The following is a 21,104-nucleotide window of genomic DNA, read 5'->3' as shown; positions in this document are numbered from 1 at the left end:
TTCCATCTATTTATGAGCCTGAATTCACCATGTGATGACATGGCCTCTTTAGTAACTACTGGTACTGGGTCCCTCAGCCCTGGTGTGTCTTCACTTGAAAAGTCAATTCATTTGGAAAAATACAGTGGTGTCTCCCTGCAACTTGTCACTTATAATTTTGGTTTTGATGATGATATATGATAATTTAAAACAAAAGAAGAACAGGTTCTTGGTCAGGGATGGAGTATACCTAATAAGGAGTGGGAAAATGTATTTGTCTAGAGTTTTGTCAAAGTCACCAAAAGGACTTTAAATTTAAAAGAAAAAAGGGAGAAATTTGCCTGCGAGGAATATCCCCCCAAACTCAAAAGGAGTAAGTTTTATTACTCCTCAATTATCTAGACAAATGCACAGTTGAGCAAAATCAATTAGAGGTCTTGAATTAGTGCAGGAGGGAAATTTAATTACATAAGAATAACAAACTTTGTGAGATAAACTCTATCATGGAAGTATATTTATGAACAAATATTGCATATTTGAAAGAAAAAGAGTCTGGAAATGAAGTGGGATGGTATAATATATTATGAAAATATATTCGTACCAAGGAATATAAATGGAATCAGCATGATGGAAGCATTTGGGCAAAAGTCCATAGAGTCAGAAGTGTAAGTCATCAGAGAAACTGGAGAGGAAGAAATAGATTGAGTCTAGGAAATAGATCAATGAGAGAAACACAGGGGCTTCAAATATCCAGACATTGCTGGAACTCTCCTTTTCTTCCAAAAAACAAAGTACTTAAGAATTTCTTGACTTGCCTTAATGGATAATTTCCTCCCTCAAGAGATAGGGGAATTCTTATTTATGATTTTCATTAATAAAGAAGAACTGTCTGATAAAGTGGAAATAATGGGAATCTTGAGGAAAAGTGATTATTCCATTATAGAATTTGTCATCAAGGAGAGAAGAATAATAAGCATGATCTGATATCAATCTTAGATTTTTGGAAAGCATAATTCAGAATACCCTGAGACATTCTGGGATGAATGTGGCTGAATCTTTATGACTATTGCATGGTCTAGCCCAGTAGTTTCAAATTTAAATAGAAATGCGGGACACCAAAACATGCATAAGGATGGCTGTGTACCACATGTTTATATATTTCTTTTTAAAATAATACATGAGCGCATTAAAATTGCATAATTTGATTTAATCTGGTTTAACCTGCACTTTAGGAGTATCATGGGCTATGCATATGACACCTCTCATCTAGCCTATATTTCTCCAATCTGTCTACAATAATAGCATAATAAAGTGAAGGTTAATGCTGCAATGGCAGGTTAAGACAAGGTGTGGGAAAAAACTTTAAAGACCAATGCCAGGCTATTAGATTTGGACCAAATTCTAGCCTACAAGATCATTTTAAATCCTGACTATGCTACCTGATGATTTAGTTGCCCTTTATGCTATCTGCAAGTTTGATAAGTCTGCCATCTGTATCAAAATCTATTGTTTAGACTAAAAAGAAGCAAATAAAAATGGCTAACAGTGTACATCTGGCTGCCCTTGATGTGTGCAAATCATGAAATTCTGATAAATTGAATCCCAAGAAACTGAAAGAACTGAAGGATGTAATTGCTGAGACATGGTCAATGATCTTTGAAAGACTTAAGAACGAGAGAGGTGCCTTAGGACTCAATTAAAACAACAACAGCAATAACAACAACTACAAAAGTGAATGGAATTTGAACACTATAGTTAATTAGATTAACTGATTCTGAGAAAATTTTCTGTTGTTATTCAGTCATTCAGTCATGTCCAACTCTTTGTGATTCCATTGAGTATAGCATCCCAGCCCCTTCTCTTCTCCGCTGTCTCCCAAAGTCTGTCCAAGCTCCATATCATTGCTTCAAAGTCTCTATCTATCCATACCAGGCATTGCCATTCCCTTCTGTTTTTCCTTTCATTCTTTTCCATCACCTTTTCCTATAATAAAATCTTTTTCAATGAGTCCTATCTTCTCATTATGTGATCAAAGTATTTAAGTTTCAGCTTCAATAATCGTTCTTTCAATGAATTCACTTAAGTGTTTATTTACTAGATATTCTTGCTATCCAAAGATCTCTCAAAAATCTTCTCTTGTATCACCATTCAAGAGTATTGATTCTGCAGTCCTTATCACACATTACTACTAGAAAAACCATAGCTTTGATTACATAGACCTTTGTTGGCAAGGTGATGACTATGCTTTTTATGATCCTGTCCAGATTTGCCATAGCATTCCTTCCAAGAAACAAGCATCTTAAATTTCATGACTGCAGTTACCATCTGCAGTGATATTTGAGCCCAAAAATATAAAATCTGACACTTCTATTTCCCCTCCCTTTATTTACTTGGAAGTGATGCAAGAACTAGTTTTCATGATCTTAGTTTTTTATGTTAAGCTTCAAATCAGCTTTTTCACCCTTCTCTTTCAGTTTCTTAATTCTTCTTCACTTTCTGATATAAAAGTGGTATCATCTGCATATCTAAAATTATTGAGATTTCTCTCAGAAATCTTAATTCTGTCTTTTTATTTGGTCTGCCTGACATTTTTCATGATGTATTCTGAATATGTTAGATATATAAGGTGACAATTCAGCCTTGTCAAATTCCCTTTCCAATTTAAAATTAACTAGTTGTTTCATGTTCAGTTCTAACTGTGGTTTACCTGGCATAGAGATTTTCCAGGATATAAGTAAGATGATCCAGTACTCCTATCTCTTAGAGGATTTACCACATTATATTGTGATCCACACAGTCAAAGGCTTTAGTCTAATCAATTAAAAAAAAGTAGAGGTGCTTTCTGGAACTCCCTTGCTTTCTTGGGATTCCAGTAGATGTTGGCAATTTGACCTCTGATTCCTCCAATTTTTTTGAAAATCAGCTTCTACTTTTGGTAATTCTTGGTTCACCTAAAATTAAAGTTTAGCTTGCAGAATCTTTTTTTTTAATTAAAGCTTTTCTCATTTTCAAAACATATTTAAGGATAAGTTTTCAACATTGACCCTTGAAAAACCATATTCCAAATTTTCCCCTCCCTTCCCCCACCTCCTCTAGATAGCAAGCAAATCAATATATGTTAAACATGTTAATATATGTGTTAAATCCAATATATGTAAACATATTTATATAATTATCTTGCTGCAGAAGAAAAATTCGATCAAAAAGGAAAAAGAAATGAAAAGAAAACAAAATGCAAACAAACAACAACAGAGAGAGGGAGAATGCTATGTTGTGATCCACACTCAGTTCCCACAGTCTTCTCTCTGGGTGTAGATGGCTCTCTTCTTCACAAAATCATTGGAACTGGCCTCAGTCATCTTATTGTAGGAAAGAGTCACGTCCATCAGAATTGATCACTGTATAATATTGTTGTTGCCATATATAATTATCTCCGGGTTCCATTCATTTCATTAGCATCAGTCCATGTAAGTCTCTCCAAGCCTCTCTAACATCCTCCTCCTGATCATTTCTTATAGAACAATAACATTCCATATCATTCATATAACATAACTTATTCAGAAACTTGCAGAATCTTAAAAGTAACTTTGGTAGTGTGTGAAATGAGCATAATTGTTCATTAATTTGAACATTTTTGACATCAGTTTTTTTTTTTTTTTTTTAAGGGAGATAAACTGATATTTTCCAATCCAGTGGCCACTGTTGAGTTTCCAAACTTGCTGGTATATTGAGTATAGCACTTTAACATCATCTTTAGGATTTTAAGTAACTCACTTGGAATTCTATCAGCTTCACTGGCCTTATTGTTAGCAATGCTTCTTAAGGTCCACTTGACTTCATTCTTTAGGATGTACAGTTCTAGATTAGTAACTTTACCAGTGTCATTATCAGTGATGTTAAGATCTTTCTTGTACAATTCTTCTATATATTCTTGCCTCCTCTTCTATTTCTGATAGGTCCTTATCATTTTTTTATTTTTTATAGTGTCCCCCTTTTTTACATGAAATTACCTTGATATCTTTAATTTTCTTGAAGAGACCTCTTGTATTTCCCATTCAATTGGGTATTTTTTTTCTTTTTCTTTGCATTGTTCATTCAATAAAAACTTCTCTCACTTGCCTTTCTCTGAAATGCTGTATTCAGCATTACCTTCCATATTCCTTCTTTTCTAAGCTGTTTGCAAAGCTTCATTAGACAACCATTTTGCTTTCTTGCTGTGCGTTTTCTTTGAATTTTTTTATGCCTTCTGAACAATATTGTGAATCTCTGCCAAAAGTTCTTCAGGCTCTTTATCTACCAGATCTAATCCCTCAAATCTATTTATCACTTCTAATTTATGTGCATAAAGGATGTTACTTAGGTGATACTTATGATATAATGTTTTTTCTAACTTTCTTCAATTTAAGTTTGCATTTTTTCAATAAATCACTTATGATTTGAGTCACTATATTAGTTACCTATTTTAATTGACTGTTTAAAACTTTGTTACCTTTGGCTGCAAAATATTTAATCAATCTGATTTTTGATATTGACTATCTGGTGATGTCCATACATAGAATCATCTTTTGAGTTTTTGAAAAAGAGTGTTATGGCTAGCAAGTTATCTGGACTAAACTCTCTTAGTTTCTGTTCTGATTCATTTTGTACTCCAAAGCCAAAATTGCCTGTCATTCCTGTTATCTTTTGATTTCCTATTTCAGCATTCTAATGGCCTATGATAAATAGAACCTATTTTTTTTAAATGCTGGAACATAATAAGGGAATGACAAGTAAACATATAAGAAAAGGGCATATGATCATCAAGTTCTTTTGGACTAAGTAATAACAATAACTTCATATGCTCTAGATGTCATTTTCCTAGATTTTTGTCAAGGATTTGACATATCATGCTATTCTTGTGGACATGTTGGATAAATATGGCTAGACCATGGAATAATTATACGGATTAAGCAATAGTTGAATTGCAGAACTCAAAGATTATTCGTTAACTATTTAATAATGACAATTTAGAAGGAGAACACTAATGGAGTGCCACAGAATTATAAGTTAACATTTTTGTCAGTATTGAATAAAGGAATAAATAATAGGCTCATACAACTTTTGTAGGTGGTACAGAAGTAGGATATTTCAAATGTTAGATGTCAGATGCATAATTCAAAAAAGCTCTTGCAGGCTAAAATGTTGTACTAAACCTAATAACATAAAATTCAATAAAGATAAATCTAACTTTGATTCCATAAAGATGGGTGAACTGTGGCTAGATCGCCATTTGTCAGAAATGGAACTTTGGGCTTTTAAGCTCAACATTACACAACAGAGTGAAGGTAGCCAAAAATAGATAATGGAGTTTTAGGATACATTACATAAAGCATAAATTCTGTATAGGTGTGATGTGATCAGGCTGGTACATTAGGAAGATTACCCAGAGAGAAGTGTGAAGGATAGATTGGGCAGGAGGTAGACTGGAGGCATGAAAAGTAACTATTAAAAGAGTCCATGGAAGAAGAAATAAAATAATAAGAATGTAGCTGAATGTAGCTAAAGTGGGAGTTAAAAGGATGGCATAGACATCAGAAATAGTATGGAGGTTGAATTGAAAGGACTTGACAAATGAAAGATATATTGAGTGGGGGAGTAAATAGGAAGATGGGGATACCCTTAACAGGAAAAAAAAAAAAGCTTGGAAAAGATGTGGGTTTTACTGTGATATATCATAGAATTAGAGGTGGAATGGACCTTAAAGATCTCTGGTTGAGTAACCTCAGTTTACAGATTAGGAAACTGAATTCTACTATATGCTAGATGCTAGTTATACAAATAATGGAGAAAGAATCTCCATTATTTCACAAGTTGTACTTTCTCATAGTTTATTGTGAAACAAAAATGCACATAAAATACAATACATGTAAAAGTGCTTTGATTAAATAAAGAATAATATAATGAAAAAATCCTGGAAGAGTGGCTAGAGAGCTAGGAGTCAGAAAGTTCTGAATTCAATTTCTTTCTTTGCTACATATGGGTCCTGAGACCTTGGTCAAGTTATTTTATCTCTTAATGTCCCTGAAAGGTAATTCTTGAAGATTATAAATTATAAAGAAGTTTATAATCTGCAATGATAGAGAATTTTTCCCCCTGGAAACTACTTAACACACCCTCCAAAATTTCAGTCAAAAATTATTTTTATTCTTTTCCTACTCCACTCCTATCTTCCTACTCCTCTAACTCCTTTTCCTCCTTCCTTCCTTCCTTCCTTCCTTCCTTCCTTCCTTCCTTCCTTCCTACCTACCTTCCTTCCTTCCTTCCTTCCTTCCTTCCTTCCTTCCTTCCTTCCTTCCTACCTTCCTTCCTTCCTTCCTTCCTTCCTTCCTCCCTCCCTTCCTCCTTCCCTTCCTCCCTCCCTCCCTCCCTTCTTTCCTCCCTCCCTTCCTTCTTCCCTTTCTCCCTCCCTCCCTTCCTCCTTCTCTCCTTCTTTCCCTCTTATTCCTTCTTCCCTCCCTCTCCCCTCTCTCCCTCTTCCTCCTCCTCCTCTCCCTCTTTTTCCTCCTTTTCCTCCTCTCCCTCATTCTCCTCCTTTTCTTCCTCCTCCTCCTCTTTTCAAATCCTCTTTTATATTAGCACACCTGACACAAAGTAAGCTTTTAGCAAATGCTTGTTGGTTGCTTGACTTAGATATCTTATAGTGAAGGGGAAAAGAGATAAAGTAATAGTTTGAGGAGGTAGCAGGATAACAAAATGTTATTTATGTATTTGTATACAGAGTAGCAATCAACAAAAAGGAAGGAGAGAGAGAGGAGTAAAGAGAGAGACACAAGAGAAAAACATAGAGAGACAGAAGGAGTCAGAGACATGGAGAGAAACAGAGAAACAAATGCAGAGAGAGTCAGAACAGACACACCCAGAGAAATACAGGGACAAAGTAAAGAGTAAAAGAGAAATAATTTGAGAAAGAAAAGCAGAGAGAGAGATTCACACACACACACACACACACACACACACACACACACACACACACACACACATGAATGGGCAGGTAGACACAGAGACATATGCAAAGGGAAACAGAAAACAATAGAGAGAGAGAGAGAGAGAGAGAGAGAGAGAGAGAAGCAGAAGGACAGAGATTTCTGTTGTTAGGTCTCAGAGATGGAAGGGAATGAGATCAGCTTCAGAGGAGAAAGGATTAACTTAGTTAATAAGTAGGAGCACTTTATGCAACTGAAGAAAAGATGAGTGAAGAAATGTAATAATACAGACATGAGGAATTAAGGAATTTTGCATCAAGTGATCTTATTCTTCTCAAGGTAAAGTCATCTGCTGAGAGTGTGAGAAAGCAGAGTTGAATGAGAAAGCAGAGTCACTGTGGACTATGTGACAAAGTCAATGGAATATGAATACAAAGGATTGCTGTGTAAGAGTTAGGATCCATTGAAGACTAGATAACTCAAGTCTGTTGAATATTCAATCAGAAAGATGTTATTGTCTTTTTTATAAAGTTGTTTTTTAATTTTAAAAAACATATGCACAAATAACTTGTCAACATTGTGCCTTGTGTTTCAGATTTTCTCCTCCTTCCCCTAGATGGCAAAGCAATCCAGTATATATTAAAATATATGTTAAATACAATATGTATAAACATGTTTATATAATTCTCTTTCTGCAAAAGAAAAATCAGATTAAGAAAGTAAATGAGTAAGAAAACAAAATGCAAGCAAACAACAACCAAAAGAGTGAGAATTCTATGTTGTGATCCACATTCAGTTCCCACAGTCCCTCTCTCTGGGTGTAGATGGCTCTTCATCCCAAGGTCATTGGAACTTGAATTTGTCAGAAAGATGTCATTTTCTACAGAACATTTGATGACTGAGAAGTAGGAGCAGAGGAGACTGATGCTAAAAGTTACCAAGAACTGAAGGTTAGCAAAGTGGTAACAATGGAGGATCAAGAGAGCAAGGAGAGGGTACTATTATTCATGAAGCAATGAAGAAGCTCTGTAGACTAGAAAATTAAAGAAGAGTGAAAGGGTTCAAAATAATAGGGTGAAGAATTGATATGAGATAAAGGGATAAGGGACAAGGAGATTGAAAGAACCAGAGATTGTGTTTGGAAGTGAATGATGCAAAAGAAGTATATGGTATGATTTTTACTGTTCCAGTAATTATAATCTAGTTGTTGTGGGAATAATTAAATGTGTGAAAAAATAAAAGAGCATTTCTACTAAAATACCAAAAGGTGTTAAGGGAGTTACACAAGAGTTAAGAGAGAACTAGAAGGAGAAAGATCAGCATTGTACAGTCTAGTAGTCAGTCCAAGATAATATAGACAAACTGCCCTATTACCAGTCTGTCCTAGGCCCAACAGAGTACCTTTGACCACTGACCTTTGCAGTGTCAACTCTACCCAGCTCGCCTCCTCTGAGGCCTTCAAAGGTCTCTGGCCATGATCTCTTGAATAGTAGTTTAATAACCGGTAGCACACTCAAGAACAGCCTCGTGTAATCTTAAAAGCCTTTATTATACCTACTCACACAATGCCCTGACTTGTTAGTTCCTTAGTGAACACCTGGTCTGAAGATCCACATGTTTACTACCAAACTCCTTACCTCTCTGGGCTATCCATCAGCTTGGCTCGGTTTCAGTCAATATTATTCAGTCAATAAGCATTTATTTAGCAACAGTCACAGGATTAAGCACTAAGGATGCAAAGATAGATAACAAGCAGTTCTTCTCAAAAAGCTCTCAATATAGGGGAAACCAACTTGCAAATGACTATGTGAAAACAAGCTATATACAGAAGAAATTGGAAATTATTAACAAAGGGAAGGCACTAGAAGGAGGAGAGGTTGGTAAAAGGTTTTAGAAAATGAGATTTTAGCTAGGAAGGAAGTTGGCTGGCAGAGATGAAGATGAAAAACATTCCAGGCATGAAAAACAGCCGATGAAATGTCTGGATTCTGGAGATGTAGTAAGAGGTTATTGATATTATATTGAACAGTATGTGAAGGTGAGGGTATTAGAAGATACATATAAAAAAAAGTGGAAAGTTGTGAATGTCTCTGTGTGTGAGTGTGTGTGTCTGTGTATATCTGTGTCTGTGTGTATAGGGAAAGGCTTTGGAAGATTTTGAATACCAAATAAAATATTTATATTTGATCTTACAAAATGATAGGGAATCATCAGAGCCCATTAAGTAAAGAGTGTCATGATTAGACCTGCACTTTTTCCATCAATAAATCAGTCATCAAACATTATTAAGTACTTGCTATATACCAGACACTTTGATTAGTAGTGGTAGAATAAAGACAAAAGATGAAATGGTCCCTGTACTTAAGATGATTACAACCTATTGAGGGAGAGTATGTGTATTTATATAAGTATGATCATATTGTACAAAATATTCAAAATAGTCTTGAGAGGAAGTACAAGATATGAAGCATTTTAGTGCCAAACCAAAGAGTTTATTATTTTTGATTCTAAAGGTAATAGGCATCCAGTGGAAGTTATTGAGTATGTGTGGTATGTTGTGTGTGTGTGTGGCGGGGGGGGGGGGGGAATTGAAAGGATCAGACTTGAGTTTTAAGGAGATTTTTGAAGTGGAAAGATCAAATAGAATGTTATTATAGTAGTCCCAGGGAGGGGGGAATGAGAGTCTGAGGTAATATGGTAGCTGTGTAAATGAAAAGAAGGGTACCTGGAGGAGAAATATTATGATGATAGAAATTATGTAATCTGTCAATTTATTGAATGTACCGGTCATTTCAAATAAGGACTCAAGAATAATAATTAGTTTGTGAATTTGGGTGATTGGAACAAGGAACTCTTTTGCCCCAATGTTTTAGACAAGTTCAGAAGGATAGTTTGTTTTTTTGTGGTTTTTTTTGGTGGTGGTGGGGAAGCGAAAATCATATGAGTTCTGTTTTGGACATGTTGCATTTGAAATAGTTGTATTCAATTTGCTATATCTGATGGACAGTGATTAGGTAGGACCAAAGATCATGAAAGAAACTAGACTGGACATGTAGAAACTAGACTTATTTAGTGATTTCCTATCTGTATATACTTAGAGGCCCAGGTATCTAAGTCTAGTCTTTTGTTGGTCTAGGTAATGAGGTCTAACTCTTTAAGAGATTTGGGTTCTACATTTCCAATCTTTTCTACTCCTAGTCCAAGGGGAATACCCCTTTCCCCTGACTATAGTAAGTCATACCTCTGGTTCAGCCTTAGTTTCTGCTGAAATCACTCCCCTTCTTATTTGTTGTCTTCCAGAGGGCCCAAATTCCCATTTGACTTATTCCTGGGGTCTTCTCAAAGCTCCCTAACTTTGGGCAGATAACTTACCTTTTTAATCTCATTTTCCTCATCTACAAAATGATGGAGTTAAACTAGATGATCTCTCTGGCTTGTTTTAGCTCTCTAATTCTATGACTGGGCCTCAAAGGCATTCTGTCTTTGCAGAATGAGATAGAAAAAGTAATCTTCCTTATTCATTACTCATGATCATTTGTACCAAACTTGTGATTCCATTTGTGCAGAGAACTTCCAGGGAGGACACTATCTCAACCAGTATAAGTCAGCACTAGCTCTTCCATTCGGAGTTTTAGAGAGTCTCTTAGAATATACAGAGTAAGTGATTTACTTGTGCAAGGTCCTTAAATCAGTATATGTCAGCAATAGGACTTGCCCCACTTCTTCCTGACTCCAAGTCTCATTCTTAATTAACTATGGCCAAGTCCACTAACACTTTTATTTATTACTCATTAACTTTTAACAATTATATATTTGATATTTTATTGTTCAGTTATCTCAGTTGTTTCTAACACTTTTTGATTCCATTTAGAGTTTTCTTGCCATTTCCTTCACTAGCTCATTTAAGAGATGAGGAAATTGAGGCATTTAGGATTAAATGACTTGCCAGGGTTACACAACTAGTAAGTGCCTGAGATCAGATTTAAGCACAGGCTTTCCTGATTCCAAGCTCAGACGTCTGTTCACCCTGCCACCTAACTACTCTCAATCTTTTGATATAATAGTAGCCATTTAAAAAGAAGATAGAGAATATAATAAACTTTTGTTATTCTTATTATTTTATCAGATTTCACTATTCCCAAAAGATAACATTGCAGAGTAGGAGGATGAAAAGGACAGAAATTGGAGCAATGACTCACTTCTATTTTTTTTTTTCATGTTGTATTTTGCTGGTACAATTGTAATGAGATCCTACAATATGTACTCTCTACATATGATTAACCTAGCAAAACTTTAGAATGTGAAGATTCTGGGACCGTTTTAATGGGTGGTTTTGATTTATATTTAATGCTATATGTGAAACTCTTATGTATTAAAAATGAAATTTATCAAAAATTTGAATTTATTGATAATGTCAGGGCTTTGGCTTATGGAAATAGTGTAAGGTGCACTTCACCAATGTAAACATCCCCATGATGTTATTTTAGAAGATTTAACTTTCGGTAAATCTGCTCTGTTAGCCTACATCCTAGAGAGAGTTGATGATCCAACAGTTTGAAGTTAGAGATTCATTGAAAAGCCACACGGGCTCTGTCTCCCTCCTCAAAGTTCTATTTATCAAAGATAAACATATAACAATATCTAAGCTAGATGAGTTAGGTCAAGGGATAGAGGAATATAGTCATGATTCTACATGTATAATCTATAATTAATTACTTGCATTTTCAATCGGGGAAAGGGGAAAGAAGAAGAAGGAAGAGGATTTGGAACTTGAAATTTTAAAAATAGATGTTAAAATGTTTTTATATATAACTGGAGAAAAGTAAAATACTAAGTAAAAAAAAGAATATAGTCTTGAATGATGCACATTATACCCAAGGGTATTGTGTCAGAATGGTTGTTCTAGGAAATGGTATAAACAGAAAAACCTCTTGATGCTGCTGCTGTAGGGGATTAGGAATAAAAGGAAACTGTTTTATAGTCACATCAGCTTTTCACTGGAGGTAGCAAATTTTTTTTGAGAAATATGTTTTAAGCTATTGTTTAGTCATTTGTCAGTCATGTCAGACTCCTCATGACTCCTTTTGGAGTTTTCTTAGAAAAAATTCTAGAATAGTTTGCCATTTTCTTCTCCACTTCATTTTATAGAGGAGGAAACTAAATTAAACAGGGTAAAAGGACTTGAAATCAGGTCTCTGAGTGCAGGAAGATGAGTCTTCCTGATTCCAAGCTGAATCTATCCACTTGCCCACCTAGATAACCCACTTTTAAGCTGTGGGCATACAATACAATAAATATATAATCAGAGGCATTCTGGCTCTTGGAATTGGCTCAAACCCAGTCCAAAGGGTCATAAAATCACAGATTGAGAGCTAGAAGAGAACTTAGAGGCAATATAATCCAAAATCTTCAAGTTATAGATGAAAAAAACTTAAGACACAGGGAAATCAAATGACTTGTTCATTGTCATATGCTGGTAAGTATCAAAGGAGATTTCCTGGTCTTCCTCTCTTCAAACCCAGCACTCTATTTACTATTAATTCTCCATTATTTGTTTGATTTGGGTGGGATTTGAGTCTAAGTGATTGCTTTTCCCAGAGATTCCAATATCTGTGTTATCCCTCAACTCAAGTTAAATGTAGTAGGGAAACCTAATTCCCAATCTAGAGTAGATTGTTCCTCTCTCCCATGGAATGTGATACCCCTGAAGTGCCTTGGGTAGCAAGGACACAGAGGACTTTCTCAGTCCATCACTTTTCTGGGATGCCAGAGAATTGTGCTATCCTTATTGTCAGGACTAGACCTGGTAGGTAGGAGAAGCATTTTCTTTGTCTTTTTCTATCCCAAGTCTAATTATTCAAGCACTAGGAGACTTTCTGTCAAAGAGTTTTTCCCTTTCACTTTCCAGGGCATAAGATCACTACTATAAGGAAGCACTTTTCCCATTTCTATCCACACTGGGGCAAAAAGCTCCAGTGACTGCTGATATATAATACTGAATATAACAATGACAATATTATTATTACTACTATTAATAATAGATATTTCTATTGCCAGACATTGCTAAACACTTTACAATTATTTCATTGATCTTTACAACAACTCTGGAAGCTATTATTATCCCTATTTTACAGATGAAGAAACTGAGGCAAATAGAAGTTAAGTGATTTGCCATAGAGTCATAAGGCTAGTAAGTATTTGAGGCTGGATTTGAATTCAGGTCTTCCTGACTCCAGACCTGGCACTCAATCCTCTATACCATGTAGCCCCCAAATCTAATATGTTGTTAAAGACAAAAAGTAAAGCATCCCAAATGCATATGATCCTTGTCTTTTGTATTATGTTCTTATTCTTTATAGAAGTGTAAGGAATTGGCCAGAAGGGAGAGTGAAAGATATAGACTGAGAAAATTGATTCGAGGCTCAATGTGCTCTCTGAGGTTCCCTAAGACTCTCTTTATGTCCCTGTGTAATATCATTCCACTGTAGTGCCCTAAAGCCTTGTCCTAGATGTTTCTCTCTGAAGCCTAAGTGGCAACAGAGAGCTATTGTTTGCAGGAGTGATTCATGGGGCATTTCGGTTTGATCTCTGACAGGTTGTTTATAAGAATAACGACATCCGTCTGGAGCTGTCTCGCCTGGCCAGAATCGGTGACACCAAAATGAAAATATATGGTGAAGTGGTGTTCAAATGTGAAAATGTGGCCACGCTGGACCCTATCAACTTTGAGACCCCGGAGGCTTACATCAGCCTCCCCAAGTGGAATACCAAGAGGATGGGCTCAATTTCCTTTGACTTCCGTACCACAGAACCCAATGGTCTCATCCTGTTCACTCACGGCAAACCTCAGGAGAGAAAGGACTCTCGTAGTCAGAAAAACACCAAAGTGGATTTCTTTGCTGTCGAATTGCTAGATGGGAACCTCTACCTGCTCCTTGATATGGGTTCTGGCACCATCAAAGTGAAAGCCACCCAGAAGAAAGCAAATGATGGGGAATGGTACCATGTGGACATTCAGCGAGATGGCAGATCAGGTAGGAGAAACTAAAGGCATGAGGTTCAGAGCAAAGTGTAAATGTTCATTCTCATCTACATCCTCTTGGTTACTTATTCCCCAACTCTTTGTTCACCTCACTTATCTTTCAGGTTCTCTGTGAGTGTCATTTTAGGTGTTTATTTCTGAACTAGACCCTTCTCCCCTTTGTAGTTTGAGGGAGTCTCCTTTCTGTCACACATTACACTCTCCAATCTTAGCCATGTCCCCAATAGTCCTCAAACTGAGAATAGATTTTAAAATAGTATCTGTACATTTTCCACTGCTAGCAGACTGTTGTGATGTTCATGTTGATTTTTTTCCCCTTTGTATTGCTATGAAAACCGGTGGTGACTATGCTGTAGAGTGACTTCACAGTGCAGTAGTTTATGCAAGAGATATATCCCTCAGTAATTGGCAGAAGTCATGTTGTTGAGAAAATTATGACAGGAAAGGGAAAAGCAAATTGATTTTTCCTGAAGTCATGTTCAATTTAAAGCCTTGCTTTAGATTGAAAGCCTATATTTCACTCTTTGCTCAGACCTCACTAACTCTCCCTTCCTTCTCATAACCTTTTACATTTAGTTTAAATGGCTTTGCTTGTTTCTGCAGCCCCAGATCAAACAAGTCCGCCCGGGGCAGTACATAGCCACTCTGGAACAATAACAAAGAAAGGGGGGGAAAGGCATAATATAGAATCTGGGTCTTCTGAACACCTGATCAGTCTTATTCTGGCTTCTTCTGGGCCATTATAAACTAAAAGAAATAAGAAAGGCAATCATTTCCCCAAAATCAAGATCATGTTAATCTTTTACTAATTTGACCTAACTTCTCATTCTGGCATTAAAGAAGCAGGAAGAAGTCCCTTTTGGGGTCATAAATATTGTACTTGAAATCCCACTTTACATATAAACATCTAGAAAAGTAAAGCAAAATAAAATAAAACAAACTACCCTAGCTTGAAGGAACTCATTGAGTCAGTGGCCATTCAGAGCATTAGCACACACGCCTGTAGAAACATGTAAAAACATGACAATCAAATTGTATAATTAGAAAGTGACAATAAGGTAACTTTATATGTACATATGGGGTATTCTTTGCTATAGGTTATTTTACTATCAGCAAAGATAAACACTCAGAGAATATCCCTAATAGTTTATGTGCATGCAAATCATACATATAGAAAATATGCCTGCAGGGTTACAGTCCAGGGATCTGGGTGGTTGAGGGACAAGTGTAGAGGAAAAGCATTTAGGGATGTACCCGGCCTGGTTGAATATTCACATTCCACACAAAAATGGGCATCATGTCTCCATTGTTCTGAGAATCTTCCTTTACTGGGAATGTATTGAATCATTAAATTCTCCTTTGGTACCAAGTTCTTCAAGGCCATCTACCTGTTCTCTGCTGGTGTGCAGTGGCTAGGAAACCTTTCTCTTACAAGGGCCAGCTGTCACTCTTTTATTGCATAGCTGAGGCTGGGAACCAATATGTCCAGACAGGAAATATCCAACAAAGCTAAAATGATTTACCGGGCTATAATCACCTGTTCTTTATAACAATTCTTTCTCTGATGCTGATTTAATGTCTCTAATCCTTTGTAGCTATCTGATTTGGGGTTAGAAAATTCCTTGTTATTCCATTTAATCCTTGATTATGAGCTTGTATCTCCAAAATTTATTCTGGAAATTCTGTTTAGGGAGCCCTCCTTCCCCCATACATATGCACACACACACACACACACACACACACACACACACACACACACACACACACACACATACATATACACACAAGCATGAAAGGTATGGAGGCTGAGGCATTAAGTTAGATCCCATGATCCTCTTTGATTAGCACGCAAATGAGGGTAGAAAACAGAACAGAAACTGAGTGAACTTACTTCTACATTCTTGCCTTTTTATGCATATTTGCTGCTTTCTAGCTAGTCCAAACCTTAATGGTCTCCTAATGCTAAAATTGTAGTAGCTTGTAAGAATAAACTCCTCTGGTGAGAATTTATTCATTCCATTCAAATCAACAAACATATACTAATTATCCCCTATGTGCAAAACACTGTGGTCATTTTCATTCTTATGTATTTGGTATGGTGAGATCCACAGCTATACTGTTTAGGATGACTGTGTTTTGATGGGGCAGCTTTATGGCAACAACAGTGAGCATTGTTGCCCATAGGAGAAGTTGGATGGCTTATGCACAGAGGACATTCAGGCAGCAGATTGCAGCGCTGGACTATTTGGTGCTCAGTAGGAAGGTTTATTGATTGCCTGAAACTTGATTGGAGATAAGAGACTTCAAATTAAATGTTCTTTGCTGAACAAGAATGAACAGTTTGGTTTTTATGCTTTAAGGGAAAAAAAATCAACAACAAAAGTTTTAATTTATTTGAAGATTCGAACCTCCTCTTTTTCCCATAGAAAAGATAAAATATAGGAGTGTCAGAGACAGAAGCAATGAAGAGGGAAACACTCATACGAAGAAGGTATTTTGGTATCTACAGTCCCAGATGTCATAGAAACATAGATTCAGACCTGGAAGGGCTTTTAGATATTATCTGTTATATTGCTAGAGGGCATTTTTTCATGATTAATGTCTTTTGTGGCATGGCAGCTTGGGGTCTTACACAATCTTTGTCATATATAAGGATAGGACAAATATAAAGCCACTAATTTTATTTCTCCTTATACCTTTATGCCCAAAGGTAATTATTTGTTTTGAATAAGAGATTCTACTTTGTTTACATCTTAGTGGTCACTGATTAATAAAAAGCATGTTTTTATTTTAGAAAGCATTCACAAATTTGATTTGCATTTCACATAAGGGAATAAGATTCAACTGATATTTTTATGTGCAATTCAAAGCATGAAACTTCATTTAAACAAATAAATGACTTGCCTTAAGAAAATAAATAAGAGTAATCAGAACCACAATTTGTGAAATTTGCAATTATGTTTTCCTTCTTTTGAAGATTAAATAATATTTAATGCTAATCTTTAATATGTTAAGATTCCATTATTTCTCAGCTCTGGGACCTTTATGTACCAAAATAATTAAATAACAACCTGTCTTTAAGTAGACAAGTCTAAGAAAATTGCAAAAGGATCAGGGAGATTAAATAATTTACCTATGCTATAAACAGTTAGCAAGTATCAAAGTCTTCTTCCCTCCAGGTTTAACACTAACTCTCCTGTTCCTTATTACTTTAATCTTTAAAAAGATCTTTAAAAATCTTTTAAAAAATATAGGTACCTGTAGTTCTATATCTTGAATTTTCTCCATCTCTCTTTCCCTCGTGTGTTTTTTTCTTTAGTAAATCTTAAGAATGAATTAATTTAGATGTCCAAGGAATAATTTAGGAGCCATATATACACATCTAGAGAATCTTGCTAATCAAGCCCAGAAATTGACCAGTTCATAAATTAAAAATAAAATTTGTTTGGGACTTCTTAGGGATCCTAATAAATTAAATAATGTTTCTATAGTGCTATGTTTATATAATACAAAGTATAACTTTTAGCTAGTTGGGAAATAGCTCCTATGGCAAGTGTTCTTAATCTTTTTGTGTGTATTTGTGGTGATCATCTTTGGCAATCTGGTAACATTAATGGACCTGTTCTCAAAATACTGATTTAAATGTACAAAATAAAATACATACAATTACAAAGGAAACTACATATAATGAAATGCTTTTATTAAAATATTTTAAAAAGCCATAGATCCCAGTTTAAGAACTCTTCCTCTATGGAAATGTTAAGGGCAAAGGAAAGATCATAGCCAAGACAGAAGACAATGTTAAAGATTTCTAGTATCATTTGTACTATTTGGATGTTTAAAAGAATGCAATAGTGATTTAGATAGATTTCTCATAATGAATAAATGTATGTGAGAAAAGTAAAAGCTGAATTAATGTGCACATGCACATACGTGTCTTAAGCTTCTAGTAAGTTTATTTACACCAATCATGAAACAAAACCCCATAGTGCAATACAAGAAACTCATTAGAGCATTTATTGAGGGATCCCCAAGGATAGGCGTATCATTAGACTTTCCATATTAGGGTCAAAGGGTTGTATTATGCTTTGATATGTGTATCGAAGGCAGGATTTGATAATTGTCAAATCCATGAAATAGTAATACATTTCATAATAATATTTATAGTGCTAGTTATTTAACATTTAAACATTTAGGTTTGCCAGAGGTATGGCAGTCATACTATTGCTTTGTTGCTGCCCCTATGCTATCACCATTATCACTGATTATGCTCTTCCTTTCTCTTCTTTACTTTTATCCCACAATCTAAGAATATAAGATCATTGATCTAGAGCCAAAAGAACCTCATCCTCTTCATTTTACATATGAAGAAACTGAAGCTCAACTTAAATGACTTGTAGAAAATTTCTTATATAGCCAGTGGTAGAAACTAGGTCCTTTGATTCCAAATATGACAGTTTTTCCACTGTTATGATACTTCCATGTGTTCTCCATAGGTTCCATGACCAACTTGCAAGCTTGTTCTTAATTCTTTGCTGAAGTTGGGAGACTTAGAGAGCTTCGAGTCCAAAACACAATTAGTTCATATGAGACATGGCTTTCATCATTGTATGTAAAATTTATAGATATTCAATATGTGAACAAATATTTTGCTTAATCTATCCTAGTCCATTGTATATCTTGTAAATTCCTTAAGAATTGTGGAATCTTATATAGTTTAGAATTAGAAGAGTTCTTGGAAAGCATCTAGTCCAGGGCCATAATCAAATTAGACATTTTAGGGGACATGAGGTATTGCCTCATTTTGCAATGCCTTCCATCTCCCCACTTTTTAATTTACACATTTATGTGTCTTATAACTGCTTCTGGTTTGGGTTACTAGTATGTCCAAACTGAGAAAGGCATATAAGAAAGGGAATGGGAACTGTCCAGGAGATAAAATTGATATTATATGTGGCAGATTAGGGCTCAGATTTTTTTAAAAAATTAACAATTAGAATAGAAATCTCTAAAAAATATAATTAACTGATTCTAGGAGCAGGGAATTACTCTATCACTGAAAATCTTTAAGTAAAGGTAAAATGTTTCCTTGACAGAGTTATTATAAATAAAGGAATTTTTGTTTAGGTGTGGCTTGGACCTTGTAGGCCATATCCAACCGACCTTCTATGATTCTGGGGCCTGATTCTGAAGTTCATGGGGCCTGGAAACTGTGGCAAGATTTGTGCCTCAATTGGAAACTAGTTTTCTGACTTGTGTTTGCTGGCTCCAATAAGTCCATTAGTACATAGGCATTTATTGATCTTACTTTGTTCCAGGCTCTGTGCTCAGAATTATAAACAATCCTTGTCTTCAAGGAACTCAAATTCAAATGGAGAGTCAACATGTAAATAACTAGGTTTTTGAAGAGATACACACACATATATACTCTTTTGTATATATAATATATAGATACAGATATACATACATATGCATATACAAAAGATGCATTCAGTTATTTTTCAGTCATATCTGACTATGAACCTTTTGAGATTTTCTTGGTATTTCTTGGTACAGTATCTCTTGGTAGAGGGCTTTGGAATGATTTTCCACTTCTTTGCTTAGAGTCACACAGCCAAGAGGTGTCTAATGGCAGATTCTGGATTCTAAATTTGGCATTTTTTCCACTGTGCCATCTAGCTGCCCCTATAAATAAGATTTTATATATATATATATATTTATATATACATATATATGCAAATCATTATATATAAGATATATGTATATATTTTCAAATACCTATTATGTATATGCATCTATGTGTCTTATAGATTTATCTTACAGATATGTATCATATATTTCTTTATATACATATGTGAACATTGTGGATACATATCTATAGTCATTTGAAAGTAATATAAAATAGCAAATATATAAGATATATGTATATATTTTCAAATACCTATTATGTATATGCATCTGTGTCTTATACATTTATCTTACAGATATATGTCATATATATTTCTTTATATACATATGTGAACATTGTGGATACATATCTATAGTCATTTGAAAGTAATATAAAATAGCTAAAAGCTTCTGCTACAAATGAGCTTAAGGTGATTCTTAAAGGAAACCAGCTAAATGATATAGCAGAGCCGAAGAAGGGAAGCAGGTTAGATTGCCAGTACAAAGATGGCATTTGGAGTGGGTTCTTTGAGGAACTCCAAATAGAAAGCTGTAGTTATATTAGAGCATGGGAAGTGTGTAAAACTATTAGAAGACTGGAAAGAAAGGTAAAGGTCAAGTTATTCAGAGGTATTTTCCCTCCATTATGTAACATTGCCTTAAAGAAGTTATGTTTTTCTGTATGTTGAGCAGATGATGTTTTGCACATGAGAGTCATGTCATAGACATTTTTTAATCAATGGATTAATTTGCCTGAGTGGCTGGTAATAACCAGAGTACACATCAAAAACAATAAAATCCCTTTCCCCTGACACATGTTTGGGTAACTTAATTTGCTACATCAACCAGGAAAGCCAAAATCACTAAAACTATATTGAAGATAAGTGACAGGATCACCTTCCACAATGGATAGGTTGATGATGACAGAAAAAGGAGAGAAAAAAAGAACTATTCAACTCTGATTTTGATTCTATTTCCTCTGACAAAAAAAATAATCTTTGGACTTTAAAGGACAGGACTAAAAATGGTTAATAGGGAATTGAAAACCAAGATAAGCCAGGAGATTGTAAGAGAACATCAGCCTACCCTGGATTTATTTAGGTCTCCAGGCCAAGACAAATTAGATCCCAGGACAGTAAAAAAGTGTGATATAATCACCAAGCCACTAGGCATCTGTGATCTTTGCAAGATCATGGAGAATGAAAAGAATCTTTCAGACGTGATTAAGGGCAAATGTTCCACATTTCCATCAAAAAGAGACCTTTTGTGAATGATAGGCCAGTGGATTTGATTTAGGATTAGGGAAAGTCCTAGCATGTATTATAAAAAGGAATGATTACCAAATATCTTGAAAATGAGTGGTTAAATCTTTGTCCCAGAGAACTTATGCCAAAATACACATCTCTCTTGTCTGAAAAGTGGAAACCAGTGTAGAATGTTTAATATATTTTAAA

At 35.2% G+C, this 21,104-nt stretch overlaps 1 protein-coding gene across 20 annotated transcripts in view; it reads left to right on the top strand.

Annotated features, from left to right (window-relative positions):
* NRXN3 (neurexin 3) overlaps window positions 1-21,104 on the top strand; it is a 2,041,643-nt gene that overhangs the window by 650,034 nt on the left and 1,370,505 nt on the right. For all 20 annotated transcript variants that reach the window (XR_012486454.1, XM_074289860.1, XM_074289857.1 and 17 more), the window contains one exon: window positions 13,537-13,975. Coding sequence is in view for 19 of the 20 variants with exons in the window: in XM_074289860.1 (XP_074145961.1) it covers window positions 13,537-13,975 (439 nt within the window). In the remaining variant the exon portion in view is untranslated. The remainder of the gene's footprint in view (window positions 1-13,536; window positions 13,976-21,104) is intronic.

The sequence above is a fragment of the Sminthopsis crassicaudata genome, chromosome 2 (genome assembly GCF_048593235.1).
Source record: "Sminthopsis crassicaudata isolate SCR6 chromosome 2, ASM4859323v1, whole genome shotgun sequence".
Classification (NCBI taxonomy): Eukaryota; Metazoa; Chordata; class Mammalia; order Dasyuromorphia; family Dasyuridae; genus Sminthopsis; species Sminthopsis crassicaudata.
Note: the sequence above shows the minus strand (reverse complement) of the source record. Positions and strands in the feature narration are given on the sequence as shown.